The 27,788-nt window shown below is 38.1% G+C and overlaps 1 protein-coding gene across 1 annotated transcript in view; it reads left to right on the top strand.

Moving 5' to 3' along the window:
* The window catches only part of CAMKMT (calmodulin-lysine N-methyltransferase), a 335,286-nt gene that overhangs the window by 268,344 nt on the left and 39,154 nt on the right, over positions 1 to 27,788 (top strand). Inside the window, exons 4-7 of the mRNA XM_067565423.1 lie at positions 11,200 to 11,260; positions 14,202 to 14,256; positions 15,307 to 15,370; positions 21,090 to 21,156. Of these exons, the coding sequence (XP_067421524.1) occupies positions 11,200 to 11,260; positions 14,202 to 14,256; positions 15,307 to 15,370; positions 21,090 to 21,156 (247 nt within the window). The remainder of the gene's footprint in view (positions 1 to 11,199; positions 11,261 to 14,201; positions 14,257 to 15,306; positions 15,371 to 21,089; positions 21,157 to 27,788) is intronic.

The raw sequence follows: 27,788 nt of genomic DNA on the forward strand, positions 1-27,788 counted from the left end.
CTGTGTAGGGAGACTCTCTGCCCATATGAACACCATGGATATATCCAGACAAAGAAATTGGGAGAGACAGGAGCCTAACAAGTGGGTTAATGAACTATGTGGTGTGGATCTGCTGGCTGATAAGCCCTGCATCAGGGAAGCATAGTGAAACACAGAAGTCATTAAAGTGCAGGGACTGTGGTATTTGTACAGATTAATTAAAAACAGATATAAGAAGCACTCATTTCAAGCTATGGATGCTTCTTCCAAAACTTAGAATTAATCCCCACCCCCAAAAGCAAACACACACACACACACACAGTCAGTCACATAGCAAACTATTTAGATTGAGTGCTAGCACCTCCACATATATAGATCCATCCCCCAAATAGATCCATCCCCCAAACTTTATCATCCCATACTATTAAACAATATCATCCTTTCCAAATGCCCCGCTCCCCACCCTCCCCAAAGTAATAGTATTAGTTATTAAGGTTTGGCTCTGTAATTGCCCTACAGGTTGTGAGGAGTCTCTTCCCCTGTACTAATGTAACCCATCTGTGCCAAGCCTGTCTCCTGATACACGTTAAGGATTTCACCTTTACATAGCAAAATAAGAACATTGGAATTGACTCAGAAGAGATACAAGCCTACAGCTGAGATAAATATGATTATATCCATAAGGTATTGTGAATGCTGATCATAAAAGTAGTTATTTAAATTAAAGCACCGATGATATGCCTAGGAAGCACTCTAAGAAAATCCCCTCTTGTTTATAGAACCAAATACATATCCATATACTTAGAATTCATGGTTACATGTTTAAATGCAAAAGCTATCAGTTCAGCTATCATAGAATATTGTCCCTCTACAGTTCTCAAAATGAGTGCTCATTTAAATTTGATATTATGAAAACCCAATGGCTAATCCTAAATTCAGGTATACTACCACTCTAACTAGGCAGATTGCTACTTGATCATACTAAGATGCTCCCTTATCCATTATTGGATCTGAAAAAGAGGAGGATTAAGAATTATCTGACTTCTCAGTTAATGTGCAAATCATCTAAAAGCTCAATTTAGGAAGGTCTTAGAATGCTATACAGCATTAAAATAATAATGATGCCTTAGAATTTTTAAAAGCTTAAATACACAGTATCACATTTTAGAATTAAAGTGTTATTGGAAAATACTTTTGTGTTGATATACAAGTTAGCCTTTTATTATTTCTGTGTGTTTTTATAATTATATATGAAAGTCTTATGAATCTATTTTTATTATCATTTTATATGGCAATTAAAAGTTGTCCAAACTCACTTTGCTGAAACTTAGTATCTAAAATATATTACTTTCAATTGTGCAATGCAGACTTGAATGTTTGCAGTTTTTAATTTTCCATAATATTCATATCTAGTATTTCCCTTTGCCCTTGTATATATTAAAAAACCTACATTGAAAAGCTTGAAATACCTTTTTTCCCCATGTTTTGAAGAGGGAAGAGAATATGAACTGGAAGACATGCTGTTAATATTCCATCTTTGCATTTTTAGGTTAGCACTGCAGTTTGCTTTTGAAACATTCATTTTATCATGTCCATCATTCAGATATGTATACTTGCCTTTCAAAATCCGTGAAAAGTATTTAAAAAGAAAAGAGAAATTGTTAGTATTTCAAAACCCTATTATAATAAATTTTCAAATATGTCAGACATATCTTTGTTAAAATTAAACCAAGGATTGGTTTTGAGCGAATAGCCCTATATCCTTACAGATGCTGTGGATGGATGCATCTAAGCTGCTTATTATATTGATGGGTTAAATGAAAACAGGCAGCTGCTTCCTCCATCAAAGCAAAAAGCAGCCTGAGTTTTTATTAAACGAGTGTTCATTTCTTCTATTGCCAAAATTCTTACACAAAACAAAAGAGCAGTTTTAGCACATTATTGCTTAACTAGACATGAACAACTGACAGCAAGTGATAAGCCTGTCTGCTTTTCACAACTGGTAATCATTTTTGGAATAGATGTTTTAATATAGTTGAATATAAAATTTTGTAATTTACATCTACAATGGTACGTAAATTTATAGATCCCGTTTGTTGCAGCAGATTGAAAGCTATAATCACAAAAGGCTTGTTCCAGTGTTGTTTAATTTTTAATGACTATTTGAAAACTGGGTAAAGAAAACTAAATCAAATTCATTCATTTGAAAAAAAGGTGTTAAAGACAATAATACACGTAGGTTTGTACAGTTTGACGATTTTACGTATAGACCAGAAACCAGTACATTTACAGCTTTTTCTTGTTACTGTATTTCCACGTCAGTTCCACAGAGCTTCTTAAGTTTGTGCTATAAAGAAATTTGCAGATTGCAAACCATCATGTTTCCCTCCTAGTCATGAATAATAATGAGGATGAAAGTGAGAGATATAGAGCTGAGGCCATTTTGCCCAGGCTGAAGATCTCAGCCAGTGCTTATACATATTTTCAATGATCTGAATATCATAAATTTCATTTTAGATTGAGAGAAAGACAAGGGTTTGTATAAAACATGTGGAGAGGAAAAAGTGGGGAGATGTGTTCTTCTTTATAGCCTCTATTTCGCTAGTAATCCTTTACCTTTTGAAACTCTCTTGTGGTCATTCCTGCTGTGGGAAGGGGAATATTGTCCCTCTGCTGCTGATACAAATTGCTCTTCTTCACAGGACTTAAAGGAGGAGGTGGTTGAGAGTGGACAGAATTGACATGTAGAAAAGTTCAGGGGCAAGCTGATACTGGTAAATACTACTGAACACATTTGATAAAAAACCCTCATACAGCATATTTATCACCCAACACATTTCACAAATGTACTTAGTATAAAAATTTCAAAACTGGGCATTTCATGTTAAACACCTGGGGTCAGATTTTCAAAAGAGCTAAACTCCCAGTAGCTACCCTTTTGAAAATCTGGCCCTGGTTGTGAGTGTTGAGGCCTTTTGAAAATTTGCCTCCTACTTCCATATTCAAACACCTTCGTAAGTGATCCCTCTTTCAGAGAGGCCAAGCATCCACAGCTTCGATTAACTTTTATTGTAGTCTAAATGTCTAAGTGCCTGAATTTAGGCACCCAGGTTTGAAAATTGTGACTTAGAACATTGTAAACATTGACAAAACAACAACTGATGTTTAATCATTCCCTTCTCTACATTCCTCCCCACTTCATTTTACTATGCAGATCGGACTTCTGTGTTTGAGCTATTATAAAAGTGGTTCTGTATGATAAACTTTCTTTCTCTCACTCTAAAATTTTATGACAGCTAAAAACTTACTTATTCATGCCAGTAGTAACTTGTAACATCTATTTGTCCTTTTTCAAATATAGTCTACTTAAAGTGGGTACCTAGGCATTATGGATTAATGCACTAACTTTTCATTTACTTTCACATATTCACTTTTGTGTGATATATGACCTAATTAGTGAAAATGAAATTTTTTGACCCTATCTTTGATCTCAGTACATGTTTTTGGTGACATAATAAAATTGGAGAAGGGTCCAAGGTGTGATATTTGGATGATTTTCAGATCTCAGAGGATTTTTGGACCCACCTTCATGCAAACTCATCCAACATTGTCAGTCATGAGTGACAGTAATCTTTCCTCAAGAAAGGCCCAGAATCAGAATATTAGGAGTGTTGCTCCTCAGAAGTTAGGTGCATTGACAGAACTGTGTGAGGAAACTTGATCTCTGTCTGTCCACTTTGTATTTAGCTCTAACCATGCTATTCATTCTCCACTTTCATATTTCTTTTTATTTGTAAGTGAATTTAGTGCTCAGTAAACAGAGGGACTGATAGCATTGGCTAAGGCCAGGCATAGGGCTAACAGACATTCTGCAATTTTCCCTATACAGCTCTGCCATTATATCTCAATCTTGACCTGCACTATCGCTTCTTCTCCAGTCCAAGATCTCTCTCTTGAGCATACTATACACAGTCTTTCGTGCTAAATTGTGTGGCGGTGATGCACACAAAAGGAGATTGGAATGAGATCATCAAACTCATTTTCCCTTGTGACCTATTGTAAACTAGGAGATGAATGTAAAGCAGGGTCTCTAGAGTTGAAAACAAAGAGTTAAACTTTTCATGCCTTAAAAGTACAATTGTAAATTTATTACAAGAAGAGTAAAAGGACACAGTTATAAATTACCTAGAATGTAAGTATACCAGTAAGCAGACATGTTTGTTTTTCTATATTTCTCCACAGTTGAGGATAAAATGTACCTTCTAGCGGTTGTAGACCTAGGAATTACAGTGCATCTTCTTCCTTTTTGTGAGTTTAGTGCACTTGAAAGGCACTGGATTGACAGCCCTGGAAACTGAAACTCTGTTTTATCCACAGAATAGGTACAGCATAGACAGTAATAACGTTTTGCCACATTGCCCCAGCAATATGCCTTAACCCTGATCTCTAGGGGTGAGAGAGTAGTTAATTCTCTGTAGCACAATTCAGTCCTTTGCACCTCAACTGAGATTACCAGTACAGTTGCCAGTTAGAACCAATAACTTTGGTAATTTTTTATTGTGATACAGAATACTGTCCTCTATGGACTGGACTGAGATCACCAAACTCATTTCACATAGTGCATAGAACAGAGTACCTCCAAATTAAAATCATTTTGTGTAAGGCCTTGTTTGGGAAAAAATAATGGATGACTTAAGATTTAAAAAAATCTTTTCATTAGGATTCTTATCCTGAGACACAGAAAAGTAATTTGAAACATGAGGTGAGTAGTAAAAAGTCACATAACTTAAAAAGAAAAGAAAAAAGGTAAAGCTTCATGATGCAGTTCTTGGCACGGGACTCGGTGTGAGGGAAGGTGATCCTACACAAACTTGACAACCATCCAGTCCTGGGACTGGACAGGAGCTGGTTCAATCCCTGATGTAAATTACGCAGACACAGGACAGCCATAACTTATACTCAGCTGCTCATGGCTTGTGGTTCTGGTGGATGGGAATAATTAGAGTGTGTGTATTCTTCAGGCACATCCCTCACCTCCAGCCATGCCCACTGTTCCTGTGTTTGGTATAGCTGGGAGGTGGCACAGAGTTGCTACAGTGACCCTGTGTCCCCCAAGGATTCCCCCTGTGCAGGGAGAAGTCCCAGCTGGCTGAATCAGCCACCCGTGGAGCAGTGCAAAGAGGCATACTGGCTCCTTATGTACAGATGTATATATGTAAATATACCAGGTATGGTATACTGGGAGTACTCCAACAATATGTAAATATACCGGGTATGGTATACTGAGAGTACTCTAACAATATGCTACTTTTTTGGAGAAGCTTTGTAACAATTTTCAGTCTTCAAATGTGTGACACTAATCTTTAAAATATGTGGTTAAGAACCACATGAGGGACAAGTTAAAACAGTGGATGAAGAATCTTTTTAAAAGTGTTGGATAATTCCTATTCAATGGAAAGTTTTCTGTAGCTTCCCTTTCACAATTGATCATTTTTAATGCCAGAAACTGACTGTAATAGAGTAGGAATAACAGTAGATTTGGTTTTGTCTGACATGGTGATGTCCCTCAGAAGGAGGTTCAGTTACAAGTATTCCTTTCAGGCCTGCTTTAAATTCCTGTTAGGTCACAGACCACTAAGGCTGCTAGAAGAAGGCTGCTGTGCTGTGGCTGATGAAGGAGGAATTTAAGGCCCCATTTCACGACACTGACTTTGCCATGGGTACTGTGGCAAAGGCAACTCCATTTAAGCATGCTTAGGGTATCATGACTTCTTTGGCTGCTGTTTCTCTATAGAGAAGGAAGGATGGTTGTTGTTAAGGCACAAAACTGTGAATCAGGAAAGGTTTTATTTTTTATTTTGTGACCTCCGTGAGCAAATCATTTCATCTCTTTGCCTCAATTCTCCATCTGTAAAACAGGGATAATAGTACTCATGACTTTAGGGGATTCTTGGGAGCCTAAATCCAGTAATGTTGGTGAGGTGTCTGATATGGTGATGTGGAGACGAGTGCCACAGGAATATGTACAAATAAAATAAATGTCATGTCCTTCACCACCTCTCCAATCTAGTCGTTATGCTCACACACCAATACCTTCATAATGAGCACTGTGTAGATACCTAAAGCCAATAGTTTTGGCAGGGTAGTGCACCTCTTCTGGCAATCAACACAAAAGGATCAGGGTGGGGTGGAGCAATGGACCACTGCACCAGCAAGCAAAAGACGTTGTAGTGTGCATAAAGGCAGCACAGCAGCTGTGTTCCTGGGACTTCCTGGGAGTTCTTTGTGCCTAGCTGAGGCACAGTCCCTTTCCCAGCTCTCACTGAGTACTGCACATCTGTACGTGCACATAGGCACCCTGACATGAGTGAGCGTTGAAGTCCAGTAGAGCCTTAATTCTACTGTTTGTTTCAATATTGTCTTGTGGCAATTTTTCTCTATTTTCACATAATTCTTAGCAAAAATGTAAATGATTTTACAATTATTCCTGAACTTCTCAAAACTGGCAAAAATGTCTGTTTTCTTGCAAATATCGCAGAGCAAACCCCCAACATTTTGCCAAATTCTGTTTTAGAGCCAATTTTTCAGCCATTGCCTATTTTTGCTTGCTAAACAGTTCTGATGTGAAGAGGTGCAGTAATTCTCGTACGTGCAAAAGTGTAAGTAAGTGTCTACACAATCATTTGCATGTGTAAATGCAGTAGTAATTGCACATCCAAATAGGTGCCTGTCCAATTTTATGCATGCAAAATCAGAGGCCTCTTGTTAATTTTACCCAAAAGTTCTTACAGTGTTTTTGCAGGAAACAAAACCCATATGCACATGTATGTGTACATTTGTATAGCAGGAAGTAATAAATAATATTTTTGTCTCTGAAGAGTTAATGGTAGGTGCTAATTACTGGGGATTTTGACATTGTTGTATTATAACAGAACTGAGCATTTGGGGCTTTTTTAATCAGAAATTAAACTATTTTATGCTTTGACTATGTTAAAAATGTAGGTTGCAATGCTGAAAAATGTAGGTCAGAATGAAGGAGTATAAGGCAGAGAGCAAACTCCTCCACATGGATCTTTAAGCTTATCCCTGTTTTGAAAGCAGTCAAAGAAGCTTACCTACCTGTTCAGGCAAGAGAAGCTTTTCCTTTTACTAAAATTAACAAACGTATTCTTGCTGTTGGCTTGATGGCTTAGTTGGCAGCACAGTGTGCTTCCACACTTGAGACCTTGGTTTGTGAGAGACCTTCTGACTCCTGCTTCTTTAGCTGGCAGTGTCTTGGATCATTACGGAGGTGATACTTTCAATCCTGAGGGGGAGGGTAAAGGTGTAGTGTGTGTTGCTAGCAGCTGGTTATAGAGTGGCACTGTTGTTTCAGCAGATGCTGTTTTCTTCTCCCTGTGATGGGGTAAGTGGTGTACAAGAAGCTGCTGCCAAGAGGAAGCTGGGTATTATCACTGTGTGGTGGCAGGGTGAAGGAACTGGTGTCCCATAGCAAAAGATTTAGTGAATACTTTGACTTCACTCAGGCTGTCCTTTCAATCAAAGCCACATCAAAGTGAGAAGCATTTGATTTCGGACAATGGGCAAGAAGCTCAGTCTGCTACAAAAATAAGTATTTTTAAGAGTCATTTAGACTCAGGGTTTGCTATAAAAAAGTGGGTTTTTATGTGGATTGTAGGGTATTACAAATGGTTCTGAATTAACCACTTCTTCACTAAACATCAGAAACCACTGCTTTTGTATGAGTACACACACCTATTCATTGTAAACGGAAACATTTTTATATTAAATACTAAAATAGTTATTATATTTATTGTAAAATTTGTCATTTAACATATTTCAATGCTCAAAAAGAAAGAAAATCCTCTAGGATCCTTAGTGTATATATTACCGAGGAATGGGTAAATGTGTATGAATATGTGATTTTAATCCTTGGTGTATCTAAGAAAAATAGCAGATTTTCAGAAATTACATCAATCTAAACTACAGTGAACTGTACGAATAACAAAAAGCATTGAAGGAACATTATTAGGTATGTCAATCAATACTAATTAAAATATTAAATTTTACATTTCTGATCTCTTTTTTATTCAGAAATGGCTTACAAACTGTGGGTCAAATTCCAAAATCCTTCGTAGGTTAATCATTCCTCATTCTTGCAAAACTCTTATAGATGCTCAGCACCCTTCGGGATTTGTCCATTAGTCTTCTCCGAGAGCATTGCCTGAGGAAGAACCGAGTTAAAACTGAACAATTCTTTCAGGATTTGGCCTTTATATACATATAACACATAGTAAGAGTAGCCAGCTGTGGGAGGCTGCGAGTGGCAATTGGATGGACTGAACAATTATGCTCTTGAGGATGACAATCAGGCTGCATAGTGCTTTAGAGAAGGGGAAGTTTTGGCCAAGAACACCTTGAGGCAAAACTCCATTCTTACATACTTAATAAATTGCATGCAACTCAGTTTATCTGTCTGGCTCCTTCAGAAAGATGGACGGACTAAAGGTAAGTCCACACTGTGCTGTCGTGAGGCTTACAGGGGGTGTGAATTGCAGAGCACGCCAAAGAGTTGCACTCTAACTAGCAAGAACTAAAAGGTTCCTAGTTCGTGTTAACGTAGTCCTCTTTCAAACATAGCTGCATTAATGTGAACTAGATACCTTTCAGTTCACGCCAGCAAGTGTACACACAGAGCAATTAGCATGCAACTCTTTGGTGCACTCTGTAATTCACACCCCACAATCCACACTGTGGTACTGTGTAGACAAGCCCTAAGTTTTTCCTGCCAGTATTTGAATCTGATTTAACACACTAGATAATGTGTATGTGTACCACTGCCCTCCACTGGATGGTATATCAAACATGTATGTGAATATGTTTGTTGGCTGCCTCCCATATCCATCGAGGATATGAACCCCAATGCTAATATAGCTAATGAAGAGTCTCCTACAGCTAAGAAACATTGTAAGATAGCATCATCTTTCCCATTGTAGGTTTCTGTCTGATCCTTGTTGTCTATTGACGTAAGCTGCAAAGGGCATGGACTCTGCCATCCTTTGGATCCTGTACGTCACTGAGTCCATTGCTGGTGCTTAATAAATAATAATAATTAATACCCCATAATGTGGGGACTTTGGTTTTTTTTATTGGAAGCTTCAGAGATCAATTGCTGTGGAAGCCCATACACACTGTGCAAAATACCCGACAATGTTAAAGTCTAAGTAGCTATGGAATCATTACAATTGGCATCTGATGGTTCTGAAATCTTCATTCTCCTGTATCTGAGTATCTCCAGTATGTGGGGAGTATATAATGTACTGGCTAATAAGAATGTGTATCACTGCAGTCTGCTGATTGGAACTGTGTGTGATTGTTTCCTTTGGTTACTGACCCACGGGGGATTTATAAGCCCTATTACTACAACAAGTAATGAAATGTGGGGAATATGATGACCCTGTAGTATGTGTAGCCATAGAATTATTACGATGTGATAGCTGATTATTTCAAACTATTAAGACATTTTCTGGGGAGAATTAATGGGAATTTCTAATGACGATATTTCTGAGTTTCCTTTCTCAAGTCATTTCCTAATTTCAGGGAACTTTGAAATGAGGAAACAGAAGAAGTTTATGCACTGTTGAAAAATCACCAGCTGCTATTTGTTGAATAAACTTTATACTTTCTCTAAGAAGTGATGGGGTGTTTTTGTTGACAGTGGAACCCTTTTCTGGAAGTCTTATCCAAAAATAAGATCTTTGGGTCTTTCTGCCTTTCTAATTTCAGGCTGCCTATTCTCAAGTGTCACCTCACCTCTTTCCTTATGAGAGCTTTGACTTATAGACTTTGACTGTAGTCCTCTGAGATAGCAGTGTCACTTTTAGTAGTCTGTGGGAGTGCCCAAAACTTAGACATAAAGTTCCTCTTCCCGTTCACATCCCTAGAAGATGAGATTATATGATCCATGAAGTTCTCAGTTCCCTACAGGCATGAGAGTCCATAGTCTGCTTCTGAAGCCAGGTCACTCTCATGGAAACTCACTGTGCTAGCCATTGAACTCGCAGGCCGGCTCAAGCTATGATTTATGAATGGATACATAGGAGTGTTCTTTCACTTCCAGCAATACTAGAGGAAAATATAACTTAGCCACAGAGTCACTGCGAGTTTCATAACTGAATATAATTCAATTGATAAAATTAGAAGTTATTCTCTATTCTTTTGTGGATGTATAAAGACGGAAGTGAACAGGAATTTGGAAATGATTTTACCTCATTATATGGCTTTGGTGAGACCAATCCTGAAATACTGCATTCACTCGTGGTGTCCACATCTCAAAAAGGAAATAGAAAAAATGGAGGGGGTACAGAAAAGAACCACAAAATGATTCAAGACCTGGTTAAAATGCTTTACAGTGGGAGACTTAAAGAGCTCAATATGTTTAGCTTATGAAAAGAAGATTGAAAGGTGACTTGAGAACAGTGTATACATACCTTCATGGGGAGGAAATACAGGGTACTAAAGGGCTTTTTAATCTAATGCAGAAAGGCATAGCAAGAACCAGTGGCAGGAAGCTGAAGCCAGACAAACTCAAATGAGAAATTAGGTATACAATTTAAACAGTGAGAGCGATTAACCACTGGAGCAGGCTAAGAGGGAAGTGATAAATTCTTCATCTTTTGATGTCTTCTTATCAAGTTGGGATGCCTTTCTGGAAGACATGCTTTAGTCAAACAAGTTATTGGCTCAATACAGGGGGAACTGGAAGAAATTGAATGGCCTGTGATATACAGGAGGTCAGACTAGATGATCTTATGGTCCCTTCTGGCCTTAAATGCTATGATTCTATTAATTCATTGCCTACCAATAGTTAATGAGGCTGAAAATGTCAAATATATGGTATAAAACAGATATTTCATAGAATTTGATAGTATTTAATGTTTATTATCTTGAAGCTGGTGCTTAATTTTTAAACAAGTAGATCTGTGTGGATTAGCCTTGCTGAAGTCCATAAAATGTCTGTTGTTGTGTATCTTAGAAGCACTCCTATTGTAAGTCTTCTTCTTTTCTTTATTCTCCGCTATATTATGGCATATTTTTAAAATAAATCCAGTAAAAGATCAGTTTGGTACAGATCTAAAAAACAGTTATTAAATATTAATGACACCTTTCAGAAGAAAAAATATTCTATTATAAAAAACCAAATATCTTTATATTTTATAGGTATCTGGCCTTCTGAAGAGGTGCTAGCTCACTATTGCCTCAAGCACAATCAAATGTTCAGGTACACAGAATTGAACATAAAAGATGCTTTCTAATCTGTTAGTTTTATTGTATCTACATGGTAAAGATTGCTATGATTTAAGTCTTCAGATTAAACTTAAAAAGTTCAAGGTGAAAGCATGTTGCTCTTAACAAAGAATTTTGAGCTGCCTTTGGGTACTAGTATTGCACAGCAAGCTTTTTGCTATATGTCAAAGACTTTTGATTTCCACTCAAGGCGTTTTATTCCACTTTGATTTTTGGGAAACAAAAGTGAAGCTCCGATCGATCATCACTGATTGTGAAGGTCAGGAAAAATAAAAGACACGCTTTAAACTGAGCAAGAGAAAGCTAGCAAAGTATTATCTGATAAAGTGCATCATATTCATATTATATAGCGATGCACGTGCACCCCTATGTTTAAGGCTCTGTCAGTATTTTTGTGTCATTCTGCATTTTTATATATTTAATTTTTCCCGTAGTTATATAACATGCCTCTCAAAGACTCACTGGGCACACTTACAATAATACAAAATGAATCAAGCCCTAAATTCTTTCCCCTCTTCTGTGGACATAGACAGCCCTGCAGTTCCATTGTACAGGAGCAAGGATGTAGGGTTTGGGTTGTAGGTGGAGTCCATCTGCACATAAGCTCCCTATACAGTTGTGAACAACTGCTTTTTGAGGGTCAGGTGGAGACGGGCAGGAGGAGAGCTAATGGATTCACCACTGCTTATATTCACCAGCCTTTGATCTTCATATAGCATTGCAAGACCTGAGGAGGTTACTTCAGCCTTAATGCTGCAGTAGCAGCAATGGAGCTTCTCCATTCAGTCCCCCAGCCTGGTATAGAGGCTTTCTCTGTCTCTTGCCCCCAGAGAGTCACTTGCCTCCAGTGCCATCTCCAGCCAACTACTTGTCCCTTTGTTGCCTGTTACTGAGCCATATTGCACACAAAGGTACTGCTGTGGGCATGTGTTATGGAACACTGTATTCCATTTTTTAAAAATCTGCTTCAATAAAAGTCACTAACTCTGGGTGTTGTGCTCTGAGCTGCTTAGCAACCAAAACTTCCATTAAAGCCAATGGCAGTTTCACCTAGTCATCACTTGTCAGGCTCATGCTTCTGTGCAATAAACTCAAAGTCAATAGGTTTTCCATATAGGTTTTAATTTTCATTTTACAAAAGTCACCAAAACTGTATTTACTTGACTGACTGGTTCCAAAAGAGCTGTTAATCCTCATTATGCATGTTTGAATAAGTGCTGTTATATATATATATAAACATATAATATGCATTTACATTATTGGTTCAATAATACACTTTTTAAAAATTCATTGGGTACATGCTGTATTTACTGATTGGATTGTCATTTCTGTAAAGGGATAATACCTATTAAATGCAAAATGTGGATTGTAAGTTTTTTCATTAAACACTACCTGTTTAAAACCCCCCTAAACCGAAAGAAAAAACGATGTGAGAAAATAATCTTGTAAGATTAAAATAAAATTAAAAATATTCTTTTAAGATTTATTGCAGCCATAAAATACAAATAAATTTTGAGTCAAAGCTGCAGACCTCTATTTTTAATTCTCCTTATTGTGTCTAGGCATTGTTTGGGCTCCAAAGTGTTTTTATACTTTATAGAGTGATGTTTACATCACTTCCATAAAGCCAGAGTAAGTGGACTTTATGCAAGTGAAGTGTTCAGGGTCTAAGGCAAATAAATCCATCCCCTTCCTAGATAAGTTATTAGCATGTGGGGTTGCAGCAGAGAAACCTATATGGGCTAGACTAATGGGCTCTGTCCCTAAACATCACTTGCAGTGCCTATCAGAAAATTATTTTTTCCCACAAAAAAAATTGAATTAAAACAAATTTCTTTTTGTTGTTTTCATAAAAAAATTTCAGGTTTTACATTTTCCCCACAAAAAAGTCCATTTAATCAAAAAGCCATTTTCCGTCAACAATGTTTCAGTGGAAAATTTTCTCCCAGCTGTAATTGGAAATCCCATGATCCTACCCTCAACACTGCCCTAAATGCTGGCGTAGGTGATGTCAGTACACAGTCACCCTCCCCCCCCAAAGCATGCCATCGGTGTAGAGACAATGCTAATGTGAACATTCTATTGACGGCTCCCCCCATGCAGCTCCCATCATGCAGGTTCTCCACACTAAAATATGTTTCATCCATATAGATAGCACATGTTATTATTATTGAGTAATACCTGTGCACAACAGGCTAAGTGAAGAACAGCATGACACACCAGATATTCAGCCTTAATTCTGAGTTCTCTTGCTTTTCGGGGTTCAGATTAGGCTATTGACATTACCTTACTTTAGTTTTCAGTAGTTTAACTGTACATTGTTCCTGTGTTGTTTCTAATAGTATTGTTTGTATATCACTTGCAATTTAAATGCTAATTGAGAAATCTAAATACTCCACTTGAAAGGTATGTGGCTTGTTTTAAAATGTGTTATATATTTTTTTCAGAATATAAATATTTTCTAGGTAAAGCTATATGTACATGGGGATAGAGATATAAATAATATTAATTTCCACATTTACTTGTCTAACTGTTTTTGAAAGAATGAATGTGGATTAACAGTGTTATCCTTTCCTAACAATTATCTTTCGCTACTCTAGCTAGTTTAGTTCTAAAAGACAGCACCATTGACAAGGGGAAAAAAGGGAACCTTCTCAGATTTTTCAGCTCAGCGGTGGTAATGTTGCACTGAACACTAATGAGGGAACCCCTACTGGTTTGCCTGCTTTGTGACTTTTCTATTTCATAATTATTTTTAAAACGCAAACTACATGAGGTAGCCTAGTCGTGTCTCTACAACTTCCTGGTAGCTCAGTTCATACTGCAGATGGCAATTTGTTCTTGTAACATATATGTCTCTCTGACCATTTTCATCTAATTTGTATGGGTTCTACCATTTCCTTTCTCTCTTTCAGGGACCTTGCTGTGTGTGAGCTAGGGGGTGGCATGACATGCTTGGCTGGGCTCATGGTAGGTCTTTTCTCAATTCCAATCCCATTCAGAGGGAGGAACAAAAGAAAAAATGTTCCAGTGCCTCCAACTGCTGGGTCAGAGAACTGTCAACAGCATCAGCTGCGGTCAAGCTGCAGAGTCTTGAGAGACCTTCTAGATTGACTTGCTTTCGTATCATATTGATTTTATGGTTGCCTCGATGAGCAGAAACATTTTACCTCAGTGTAGTCAATATCTCTTGTTGTGACATTCCAGGCCACGTATAGTCTGTTTTTCATTGCCATAGCTGAAGCATTTTTTTTTTCAGATTATAGTCCCATTTGCTAAGATACAGGAATAGCCTGGCGAATCACAGTTGGAGCACCATGATATAGCTGCTAATGTTTTGCCTGCATTATTACACCAACAAACATGATCCAGAGCTCTCGGTAATTAGATTCTTTTGAATTAGATTGGCCATTCAGGAGCGTCGTTCACCATTCTCTGGGTTCTGAGTCATGTATTCAGGAGATATTATGTAGCAGTGCAGTGCATTAGACAAGTTTTTATGTCTCTACAAATAAAAGCATATTGTTACACTGATTGGCATTTGACAAACCTGTCGCTCTTATACAATGTGTCGAGGTTACAGCCCAATGTGCGAGCATGTCAAAGCTCACAAAAAAATTACCCTTACAAAGCCATCTGCCTGCAATGCAAAGTTATATGAAGGGCATCAGGCAGTCAGACAGAAGCAAGCTGAAAGGCAGAGTGACAGCCTTGTATGATGGCTCTACTAGATAAACAGAAGCCCGCAAATGAAAGCCTCTCAGAATACCATCATCCGCTGTCACAATGCAATTACGGAACAGAATGATAGCAAGATAGAGGCTCCCGCAAATGGAATGATAAAAGTATTGACTGATTTGATTGAATGATTAAAATAATGCAGACATAAAATGAAAAAAGATTGAAGATTGTTACAGAGAAATAGGTGAGGAAGCATGATACTGAAGGCTTGTCACTCCTGTCTTCACTTCCACACAGACAAGCGTATTTGCTCATTGTTTGCTGTGCTCTTTTTTTCAGGTTGCTATTTCTGCAGATGTCAAAGAAGTTCTGTTAACTGATGGAAATGAAAAGGCCATCAAAAGTATCCTTATTCAGATAGAAAACTGGTTTGTTGTGCTCATTCCTTTTTACTGGCTGAATAACAATTGATATAAAGAAAGACAGCATGGGGTATATTTTAAAAAAAAAGTCTCCCCTGTAAGTAATTAAAAACACAGAAAGATATAAAATTTCTTGAACGGAACTGAAATTTTCTCTGTAATAAATTCCACACTTTCTTCTTGGATTAAAAAAAAGTACACATTGGTAGGGAGAAAGCAGCAAGTACAGTGATATATATTTGTCTAATGGTTAAGTGGTCAGAGATTCCATTTTTATATGCTCTGTGTTACAGGAAGTAAAGCAGTAAACCAAATAATTAACTCCCTCTCAACATTTATTCTTTTTGCTAATAAAACTAGATTTTTTGTACTAAACTTGCTTTCAGATATTAACTTTTTATCATATGTCCAACATAGATACATGCACATGTACCATTATTACTACTAACTTATACAATACCATACCCACTACCTACAGATTATCAGCATATTCTACTTAATCAATTATCAGTTTGGCATTATTTATCTTAATGTAAGGTTATAAAAGCACTCTTTCCTCTATGAACTATATTTTATGTTTCTTAAATTATTATATCAGAAGAAATCACTATTTTGCCATACTGATATGTACACAGAATTCAGAAAATTGAACTGTACTAAGTGAGAGAGAGAGTGAGCATGATTTGTGGCCACATAAAATATCTACAATAGTATAAGGACTGATGTATATAGTGAATATTAATACCTGTGAGAAACTGAAAGGAAAAAGTGGAAGGTATCTCTTTGCTTTTTTCCTTGGTGATCTTTAAATCTGCATTTTCAGGAAGAGTAGTTGTTCAATTTTTGGCCACTGTAATGTCACAATGATTTAGATTTATGATTTGTATGTTTTTGAACACTAGCATAATGAGGACTTATTTTTTCATTAAGGTAAACTCTGCTGTGGGTTATTTTTAAAAAAATGAAATTTGCAATTATGTAAGGTTTTTAAAACAGGAGACATGGTAGTGCAAGAATATTAGCTAGCAGCCGAAACACTTATGTTCTCAGAGGTAAATCAGCCAGCTATAATTGCCTAAAATACTTTAACAATTTCATGGAGAAAAATAGCCAGTTACAAATCATTTCCTTTACAACTTGAAAAACGCTCCAAAAAATGCCCCTTTTCTCAAAAATGCAGGGTTTTAGTCAGGATTCAGAGGTTGATTCTAAATTCTAAACATTTATGTTAGTGAATTGATGCTGAGCTGTTGCATTGTCCTGTGTAGTATAATGTAACTATCTTATATCACACTTCTAGCCATCTGTCATTGTGGAAATCAAAAACATGAGGGGGGAAAAAGGTTTTCAAAACCAACATAGCAAAATAAGCTGATGTTTGACAAAAGCTTGGCTGTTTAACAAAAAGGACCTTTTACCACAAAGAGTTTCAGTTTGGGTTTAGTAGACATCACATCAGCAAATATCTCATTTAACAGAGCCTATGAGCACATCTGAACTTTTACCAAATGGCTGAAGACTTCTATATCAAGGGTATGAACTGATATGTGCTAAAAACATTCACCCACTGCCCTGAATTAAATTATTAAAGTTTTTTTGTTCCTCAAAAGGATAAATTTTAATATCCCTAATAAATGAAGTTGTTTCCACACTGTATTTCAGAAATACCTTATATTTCCCAAAACCCTACAAGAAGTCTTAAAGTCTGTACTGACTCTGTTAGTCTTTCAGAGAAGTGTTTGCTGAAAGCTTCAACAAAGATCCTCTCCCCCCCTTTTTTTTTAACATTTGGTACTCAGGAGCTCAGCGTTCAAAGTGCTTCTATTGTACTGGATTTTACAATAGGTTTAATATAGCAGGGTTCCAAAGTGCAGCAAATTAAAAACTTTACAGTGTAGGTGGAATGTGTTCTTAAAAGAGTGTGTAGTAAAATTTATGTTGCATTTTATGTTTTTCAGTAGACTTCATTGGTAGTTTTATGTTCTGTCTTATGGTAAGTTTTTTTTTGCGTTCTTTGCTATAGTAACTAACAATAAAACTATTTTAGACCAAATTCTGATCTGTTACATCCATGCCAACCCCACTGAAATCAGGGTATTTCTACTGGAGTAACTGAGAACAAATTCTGGCCTCAACTGTGCCAAATTACAGGAAATAATTATTTATTTCCAATAACTTTTATGATGGTTTTGGCACATTTTAGTAATTTATTGTACCAAATTATATTAGCATTACTAAAATATTGTTTCCTTTTCTGGATTCTGCTCTTCAGGAATAGTTAATGCCTCGTATTTTGCTTTATGTGGTATTATAGATTACAATAATCTTATTTTAAAAATTATTGTTTACATCTTCCCTTTAAATTTCTTAGGAAGTTTAAATTACACGGCAGTCATACTATAATATCCAAAAATTACTTTCCAAAAAATAAAAGTGGTTGTCAACAAAAAGAAAAAAATCACTGTCAGAAGCCAAGCAAGCCAAGCAAGCCTGCTAATTATTCTTAATGGGCAAGATGAGCACATTAAGAAACAAATGAATACATCAGTGAAATGTAATTGAAAATCGACCTGGCAATAGTGCAGTGCATCTGAGTATCTGCCTTTATATTAGCATCATCATCATCATCATAATTATTGTTGTTGTTGCAATTCAGTGAGCATAACGAACTTCCTTTGTATATTTTTAAGCTTTTGAGGATCTGAATTTTCTTCTAATTTTTGTCACCATTCATATTATTTTCCCAACTGTTACATACCTATTTTTGGCTGGTAGATGAGAAATTCACTCAGTATATTGTGAATGCCTATATTAGGATAGTATAGTCATATGTTATTAGATTATTACATGACTAACTTCCTTAAAATGAAATGAAAGTTCAATGAAGGTAAAATGAAATCTGTTAATTTCAAATCACTCTTCCCCATACACATACGTTTGAAGTATTATCCACTTTTATGTAAAACATTTATATTTTGAAGTGATCAATGATCTTATGACATGAGGTGCTGAGAGCTTTTAAAATCCTATGTGATGTTCTGACATATGCAACAAACTCATTTAAAAGTCCTCATCCGTTGTGCTTATCATAGGTAGCTGTAAACTGTGTAATAGATCATAACATATAGTTAGATACAGAATCTGGGAACAATTTGGTGATGTAAGGACAGATTTCCTTGCTTTTGTCAGCTTCAGTCAGAACTTTGCTCTTAATTTAGTCTGAGTGTGTTTGTCTAATTTAACTTCCTTTTAAATTGTATAAATAAAGATAATATAAAAAAGGGAAAAGATTAGGTATTTCAAAGGAGAGTTAAAGATGGACCTGAAATGTGTCAGCAGATCTAAGCCCCTTTAAACTTTGGGACAATATTGATCTGCTTCTGTATTTTGCAGCTTGTGTCATATGTCTATGATGGATCCAAACCAGAACACCAAATCTGAATCCCCTAAAATACTGGGGAAGTTCAGAATCAACTCAGAATTTCCAGATCCACTGATCACGCCCATTGCTAAGAAAAATAGCTAGCTGATTCATTAATGTTATGTACCTTCCAGTTTAGGTCCTTTTCACGCTGTGCACTGATGACTTGAACTACTCTGTCTAGAATTGTGTGACAAGCCTCAGTGCCTGAAAGTATCAGTAATACAAAGTGCTGACACAGGACACTGTAATGGCCATTAAAATAGCATTTGGATCTCTCAACAATCATGGGAAATTTAGGTTATAAAAGCCAGGTTCAGCCTGAGTGCCTTAAGATATGGGTTTGTATAAGTATTTAAAATTCATAATGTTAAATTGTTTACTAAAATGATTAATAGTTTTTTTTTTAAATTAAATAATTTAACTGCACTGAGGCTAATTTATCAGCTGGGTTACCTCTACTAACAAAATAACACGTTTTGCTTATAAGATTAGTCATGCCCTTCTTTTGCTCTACAGGTACAAACCGTACCTCATGGGATTCCATTGAATGCCATGGAAACACTTCAAAAGGGATGTCCAGAGTGTGGGGAGGTTAATTTAAAAGTCTTCAGTTAACTCTTTTTTAATTTTCTGTTACACAAAATAAAAGTCAATTGTCTTTTCTGCCACTTTGTTCACTTTAAGGTTTTTTCCTAAAATACCTATTCCTGAAATAGTCAGTACTCTTAGGTAGGTTAATTATGTAATTTCAGTTAAGTGAAATAAGGGGACACATTAGTCACTTTTTAATTATCAAAACATAGCATTATTTAATTTGCATGCAAGAAAGTTCACATTGAAAAATTCAACCACATTTGTGAACTTGAATAACATCTTTCTTTAGTACCGCTGATTGATCTTCTCCACTTTCTTCTGTGACATAAGAACAGCCATACTGGATCAGACCAATAGTCCATCTAGCCCAGTATCCTTTCTCTGAACAGTGGCCAGTATCAGAACGTCAGGAGGAGTGTACAGACCAGGGCAGCTGGAGTGATCCACCCTGGCTTCCCTTCCCTTCCCTTCCTGGCAGTCAGAGATTTAGGGTCACCCTGAGTATGGTGACATGTAACAAAAAAAGCCACTGTTGTTTTGGTTCATTCATATAAACCGCCTGGGTGATTAGACATTTCTCCCATTACTATGGCATCTGAACACCTTGCACTGGTCTTGCTTTGCTGTGGTGATTTTAGTGGTTATGGTAAGAGTGAGAAGTTATTTTAGAGGAGACTGATGCTTTTTGAGCTGGATACCAGTCTTTATTAGGAAGAGGGACAGATCCTAATATTGATATTTGTGTCGTATTTGTGAATGAATCACGCAGATACATTCAAGTTCAGATATATTTTTGTTTGTTCTCCTAGACTATCTCAGTACCTTGCCACCCCCATTCATTCCAAGAAAACTCTTTAGCACTAGCCGCATATACCATCCACAGTTGTGGAGATTCTCCCTCAAACAAAGAGAACTGGGTGCATTTCCTTCTGAAACTCAGTGGTGCCACTCCTCGTTTTGCTTAGCGGGTGGACTGACTACAGAAAGGGGAATCAAAATCTGTGTCCTGAGTTTCCGGACTGGAAGAGGCTGAGAATGAAGCAAAAACAACATTTTTTTTTAGCCCTTGTGTGGAAGGAGTGCCATGTATTGCTCAGAACAAACCAGAAACTCCACTGACTACACGTCACTGTGCTCCTGCTGGATGCTACATTTCATACAATCACGTGTATTGTGTGAGGGAAGGAATTCAAAACTTTGGGCTTCTGAGGTGTCTGCCCAGGGAGCAACTTGCACATCTCAAAGTGAACAAGGTAAAAAAAGCCATGCAAAATAAACAGCACACCATGTGACTGTGCTGACTGGTCTGTGTCCATAATACGTATCCCAAGAGGCACTGTGATTGTGCTGCTGCTGCTTCCTTTTTTTTTGGTTTTACACTAGTAGTTAGCTTTAAAAATACAGAAGGACTGAAATACCTTGGTTTAAAACAACCCACAAAAAGGATGGATGATGGACGTGGATTAAATTGGTGAGCTACTGGCTAGAAGTATCAGAGTACTTCTGCAGTAGTACTATAAATTCATTACTTCTAAAAAGACTTATTAGGAACACAGATTATGGAAGACCTAATAAGTACAAGAAGCTATAGAGACATCAACAATTAGGGTGGAATGGAGTACTTTTGATTAAATCATTATTTTATGCTAATGTTATGGATTTTCTTAACAAGTGTGTTACAGATGTAAGTGACATCATCACAAGAAACCAAAATGCAGGAGTATTTAAGGCTCAGACTGTATCAAGCTGGTAAGATATTTTAAAAACTGCTGATGAATTGTTTGTATGAAATTATACTGTGAAGTGTATGCAGAAATGTGAGTTATAATATCTCTATTGGCAAGGAAGATAACTGTACAGTATCAATTATTCAGGCTAGTAATTTGTGATTCTTCATGGAAAGGGAATTTATGAAACTAAAGAAAGCATCTAGTCCTGAATTTCAATACCAACCACTATTCAGGACTATATTGTGTCCCTTAATTTAAGAAATTATGCTTCTTGGTGTAAAATAAATAAAAAATCATAACATCTGGATGGTGGTTCCCAAATTTACATGTGTTCCTGACCTGTGATCAGTCTTAGCAAAGAGTAATTATACATAGATAATACAGTACAGTTTGTGATGACTGCATATATGTGTGTGTTTGTTTTTCCAAGTATGCTGAGAACTCTGGGATCTGAATTCAAGTTTGGATAGTAGTACATAAAATATATTTATCTGAAAGTAATTGTTTTTTGCCAATCTTATCCACATGTGACATATTATTTTTCTTCCTTTAAATTTTTTAAAAATATATAGTATGTCTTTCTTCAACAGAAAGCTGGTCACTACTTGGTTGAAAACAGGCGGCTTGTGAGGCATCATGGCCAATTGTATTGAGTGTGGGGCACCTAAATCACTTAAGATCCTATGCCTCATTTTCAAAAGAGCCTTGGTCAATTAGGAGCCTAGCTGCTACTGAAAGTTAGTGAGACTTAGACTCCTAAGTGACTTTGATGTTATTGAAAATGTTACCCCAGGAATTTTATTCTGATCTTGGCTGTGCCAATTCTTCTGCTGGAAGGCTTAACCTCTCTGCCTCACTTTCTCTTACTCTGTCAAATATGAATAGTATTTACCTACCTGACAGAAGTATTTTGAGGATTAGCTAAAATACTTACAACATTTTTATATATATATATATAGATATATATATATATATATATATATATATCACTACAAAATTGCTAGATAATGTTTGGCACTACTAAAGAACTAGGGGTGAAATCCTGGTTCCATTGAAGTCAATGGGAGTTTTGCAACTGACCTCAATGATTTTATCCTGGCTATTCTTATTGAAAACATGGCTAGAAATTGTTGGGTTTGGAAGCATTGGAGAATTTGAACACTGTTGCCCTTTAACTACTACTACTATTTATCGACATATTCCAAACTTAGGGCTTGGGAACATGTTAAAGTTTTACCACTTATTTCAGTATAATTATACCATTACAATTAAACCACTGGTGTAACTCCCAGTGTAGAATCTCTTATTATGGTATGTGTGGCTTTTTCGGTTTAGTTTAAACCCCTTCCAAAGGCCATGTCTACACTATAAATTTTGTTCTATGCCAGTTACATTGGGATAGTAGTTAGTCTGTGCATGCATATTTGGCTGCTTGTGTTGGTACTGTGCATTCTCACCAGGACTGCTTGTGTTGATGCACAGTGTGGTGCACCACTCATCAGGTGTAGGTATCCCAGAGTGCCACTTGCCACTGTCCAGTGCTCTGCCTTTTGGGAAATTTTCACAATGCATTGTGGGGCAGAAAAGAGTAACACAGAGATTACTGAGAGCAAGGGTCATGTTCCCCTCTTGCAACTTCCTCCATCCCATAGTACCTTTTGTATCTAATAATTTTAATGCCTTTTTTTAAATCCTACAAATCCACATGGCACTGTCAGAGATGATACTGTCCACCAACTCTAACAGCAGCTTGGAACCTGCACTGTTCTGCATTATTGTCATGAACATTGTAAACATGGGACAAATGATCCTCTAGTAGTTGCAGAGTCTCAGGAAGAACTGCAACAATGGGAGACATTGGAGTTTCTTTGTGGACAGATTGCTGAGGGACATAACGAAATCCAATTCAGGGTTGGTGGTGGTATTCATGGAACAGAGGCAGACAATGGAGTGATGCTTCTGGGTCTGAGAAATGAGCCCTGACTGCTGGGGTTGCATTGTAATGAAGGTTTGGGATGATGAGCAGGCGCTGCAGAACTTTTTGGATGCACAAGGCCACATTCCTGGATCTGTACGCTGAGCTTGCTCCAGCCTTCCAGCACATGGATACCAGAATGAGAGGTGCATTGACAGTTGAGAGGCGAATGATGATCGCACTGTGGAAGTTTGCAACTGATCAGTGGGAAATCGGGGTTGGAAAATCCACAGTGGTGGCCATTGTCATGCAAGTGTGTAGGTCATTAGTCATCTCCTGCTACACAGGACTGTGACTCTCGGCATTGTGCAGGATGTAATGGATGGATTTGAAGTAATGGGGATCCTGATGTGCAGTGAGCTGATACACAGCACACACATCTCTATTGTGGCATCAGCCCACCTTGCCACAGAATATATCGATAGAATGGGCAACTTTTCTATGGTTATGCTAGCGTTGGAGGCTCACCAGGGATGCTTCACTGACATCAGTATTGGCTGGTCAGGGAAGGTGCATGGCACTTGCATCTTTAAGACACAGGACTGTTCAGAAAACTGCAAGACAGGACATTTTTCCCGACCAACAAATTATCATTGGTAACATTGAAATCTGAATAATGATTATGGTGGACCCAGACCATGCATAGTTCATGAAGGTGTACACTGACCATCTCAACAACACTGAGGAAAGATTCAGTTACCTGCTCAGCAGATGCAGAATGACAGTTGAATGTGTTTTGGGTAGATTGAAGGGACACTGGCGGTGTTTACTCACAAGATTGGATCTCAGTGAGAAAAGACCCAATGGTGATAGCTGTCTGTTATGTCCTGCATAATATCTGTGAGGCATAGGGGAAAAACTTGCCATGAGGGTAGCAGCTGTCTGCTGAGTTTGAACAGCCACACACAAGGGCCTTTAAAAGAGCTCAATGGAGGGCTATGCACTGATGTAGGCCTTGAAAGAACACTTTAAATGTCAGACACATTAATGTGGTGTGGTGACTGTGCTCTACGTCTGGGGTTCCCAAACTTTCTCTTTCCAAGGCCCCCCCAACAGGCTATAAACTTCCATGGCCCCTGTGCCACAGCAACTGTTTTTCTCATGTCCAGTAGATTAAAAGCCAGGGCCAGGTTAGGGAGTAGCAAGCAGGGCAATTGCCCGGGGTGCCACGCTACAGGGGGCCCAACAGAACTAAGTAGCTTACAATTTGGCTTCAGCCCCACATGGTGGGGTTCAGGCTTTGGCTTTCTGCCTTGGGCCGCAGTGAGTCTAACATTAGCCTTGCTCTTTGGTTTATTTTGACAGACCTCCTGAAACCTGCTTGTGGACCCCCTAGTTGAAAACCATTGCTCTACCTGGCGCTGACATTTTGAGGGCTGGTAGGAATTGTGTAGTGGTTGATGTACAGTTATGAATAGCATACTGTCTTTTAATAAAACCTTGAATTATATGGTACTTGCCATACATCTGTGTTTTTCACGGAACTATGAGTTCTGTGGTCCTGGACAGCTAAAAGTAGAGGGTGCTTTCAGTAGCTCTTGGCATTCTGCAGTACGTTGTGAAGTAATAAAGATGAATTTACTTTAAAAAAGTAGGAATTTCTAGCATACTAAAAACATTGCCAAACTAATGTACAATTTCAAAACAAATACAATCCAAATTGCTAAAATAAATTAATGGGAAAGAACTTTCCAATTAGAAAGATATAAAACCTTCCTGTCCATTTCAGTCCATTTTGGTTGCACATACAGCAACTCTAGCTCTCACAGGTCAGTGTATGCGAAGCTTGGTTCTCTTTACTGTCCTCGGCATGGAATGGTCAAGGTAAGGATGCAGCCTACGATGCTACGTGGAATGTTAGGGGGATGTAGGGAGCTGCTAATTTGGAGTTCTTCATTGACTGTAAAGGGAGGCGAGACACTGATAGTTGGACCTGAAGATCAACAAGTGTCTGCAGCATCCGTTTACTGCCTGAGAAGCCCCATAATGTCCTGGTGCGTCTGATTCCTGAGCCTTTCTCCTGTTGGCTCTTTCTTTCTCCATGCTGTCTGCCATATTCACCCTCCAGGTCCTCCGTTCACGGTCTGATGCAGCACTGATTTTGCAGGATCTCACTGAACATATTGTCCCTCATCCAAACAGTCCAGCAGATGCAAATAAAGCACACAAATGTATCATTGGATTTACATTTTTCCCATAAACATTTTAAATCAACAAGCTTATTAATACTTCTGCTTTGGAGCACCTCTGCACAGCACCATTCTCCAACCCCAGCCATGGTGAATATTGCCTACCAAAGGAGATGGGGGAAAATGAGTAGGGAATTTTTCAATTGCATGAAACAATGAAATTTCGACCCTTATTTCAATGGGTAAAGAACATAAGAACAGCCATACTGGTTCAGACCAATGGTCCAGCTAGCCCAGTATCCTGTCTTCCAACAGTGCCAATGCCAGATGCTTCAAAGAGAATGAACACAATAGGGCAATTATCCATCACCCATTGTCCAGTCCCAGCAGCCAGCAATCAGAGGCTTTCAGACACCCAGAGAATGTGGTTGCATCCCTGGCCATCTTGGCTCATAGCCATTGATGGACCTAACCTACATGAACCAATCCAAATTTTTTTTAACCCAATTTTTCTTTTGCCCTTCACAACATCCCCTGGCAAGAAGTTTCACAGGTTGACTGTACGTTCTGTGAAGTACTTCCTTTTGTTTGTTTTAAACCTGCTTCCTCATAATTTCATTATGTTACGTGAAGGGGTAAATTACACTTCCTCATTCACTTTCTCCTCCCCATTCATGATTTTATAGACCTCTATCATATCCCCCTCTATCATATCATTAGTCATCTCTTTTCCAAGCTGAGCAGTCTCAGGCTTTTTAATTACTCCTCATATGGAAGCTGTTCCACACTCTTCATAATTTTTGTTGCCCTTCTCTGTACCTTTTCCGGTTCTAATATATCTCTTTTGAGATGGGATGACCAGAACTGCACACATTATTCAAAGTGTGGGCATACCATGGATTTATATAGTGGTGTTATGATATTTACCGTCTTATTATCTATCCCATTCCTAATGGTTCCTGATATTCTGTTAGTTTTTCTGACTGATGCCGCACATTTAGCTGATGTTTTCAGAGAACTATCCACATGGCTCCACTATCTCCTTCTTGAGTGGTAACAGCTAATTTAAGACCAATAACTTTGTATGTATAATTAGGATTGTGTTTTCCAATGTACATTCATTTGCAATTATCAATATTGAATTTAATCTGCCATTTTGTTGCCCAGTCACCCACTTTTGGGAGATCCCTTTGTAACTCTTGCAAACTTTGCCACCTCACTTTTTATCTCTTTTACCAAATCATTTATGAATATGTTGAATAGCACTGATCCCAGTACAGATCTCTAGGGGGAGGGGGCACCACTGTTTACCTGTCTCCATTCTGAAAACTGACCATTTATTCCTAACCTTTGATTCCTGTCTTTTAGTCATGAGAGGACCTTCCTTCTTATGCCATGACTGCTTAGTTTGCTTCAGAGCCTTTGGTGAGGGATCTTGTCAAAGGCTTTCTGTACACTAAGTACACTACATCCACTGGATCACCCTTGTCTGTTTGTTTCTTGACTTCTTCAGAGAAATCTAATAGACTGGGGAGGCGTGATTTCCCTTTACAAAAGCTGTTGTTGACTATACCCCAACAAACCGTATATGTGTACAAGTACAAGGCAGTGGCACTGAGTATTGGCTGATATCTCACTCCTGAGGGTAACTAAGGTACAGAGAGCCCAGCTGCTGCTAGCAGACTAAAGACACCCAGTCCCTTATGCTACTAGCCTGTTTACTACAATGGTGCCTGCCAAAGTCACTCTGCGAGAAAATATTCGACCATCTAGGGAGAAATAAGGCTGCCATCCCTAGAAACCTTTGGGAGAGGATTGCCGAGTACCTCCATGAGAGTTTCATCGAGATCCTTTGGGAGGATACAACAGACATCCCTATGTACATAAACAAACCCCTCTGCATGGCTATACCTACTCTGCCCAACCCTACAGGGGAAAGGAAAGCATATAACAACTTTACCTCTGTTTGTTGTACCACTACTTGTCTTGTATGAGTAAAACAATGAAAAATCAATACCTGTGTACTGCTAACTTGAGGTTGGGCTTGATGCCATCTTTACATTTAAACATTGTAAAGAAAAATTCATGCACACACTTGCCCAAGGTTTCTTCCCCTTTATTGGGCTCGGCTGGGGGGGACTGGCTATACTGGTGGCGTCTCGAACAGGACCTGTCTTGTGGCATAGCTGGAACCCCTGCCGTGTGTTCCTCTCCTCATCCTCCTCTTTCTCCTCTTCTTCCTCCTTGTTGTTCACAGCAAGGGGCTCCTTGGAGGTATTCATAGTGGTCTGTGTGGTGTTGTTTGGGTGTCTGCCAAGTGTAGCATGCAACACTGTAAAAGCGGCAGGTCTGACTTGGCAACAGATCGATTCTTGTCCTCCCTGTCTTTATGGTAAGCCTGCTGCAGTGCCTTTGAATTCACGTGGCACTATTGCTTAACCCCGACCTACCCAATTGCCTGCATTCCCTGTGCACTCTTTCATAGATGTCCCCATTCTACAGCAGGTATATAGCTGTACATACACAGCCTCTTCTCTCCACAAGCCC

Source organism: Emydura macquarii, unplaced genomic scaffold (assembly GCF_026122565.2).
Source record: "Emydura macquarii macquarii isolate MOO-44397 ecotype Brisbane River unplaced genomic scaffold, CSIRO-AGI_Emac_v2 contig_2676, whole genome shotgun sequence".
Lineage (NCBI taxonomy): Eukaryota > Metazoa > Chordata > Testudines > Chelidae > Emydura > Emydura macquarii.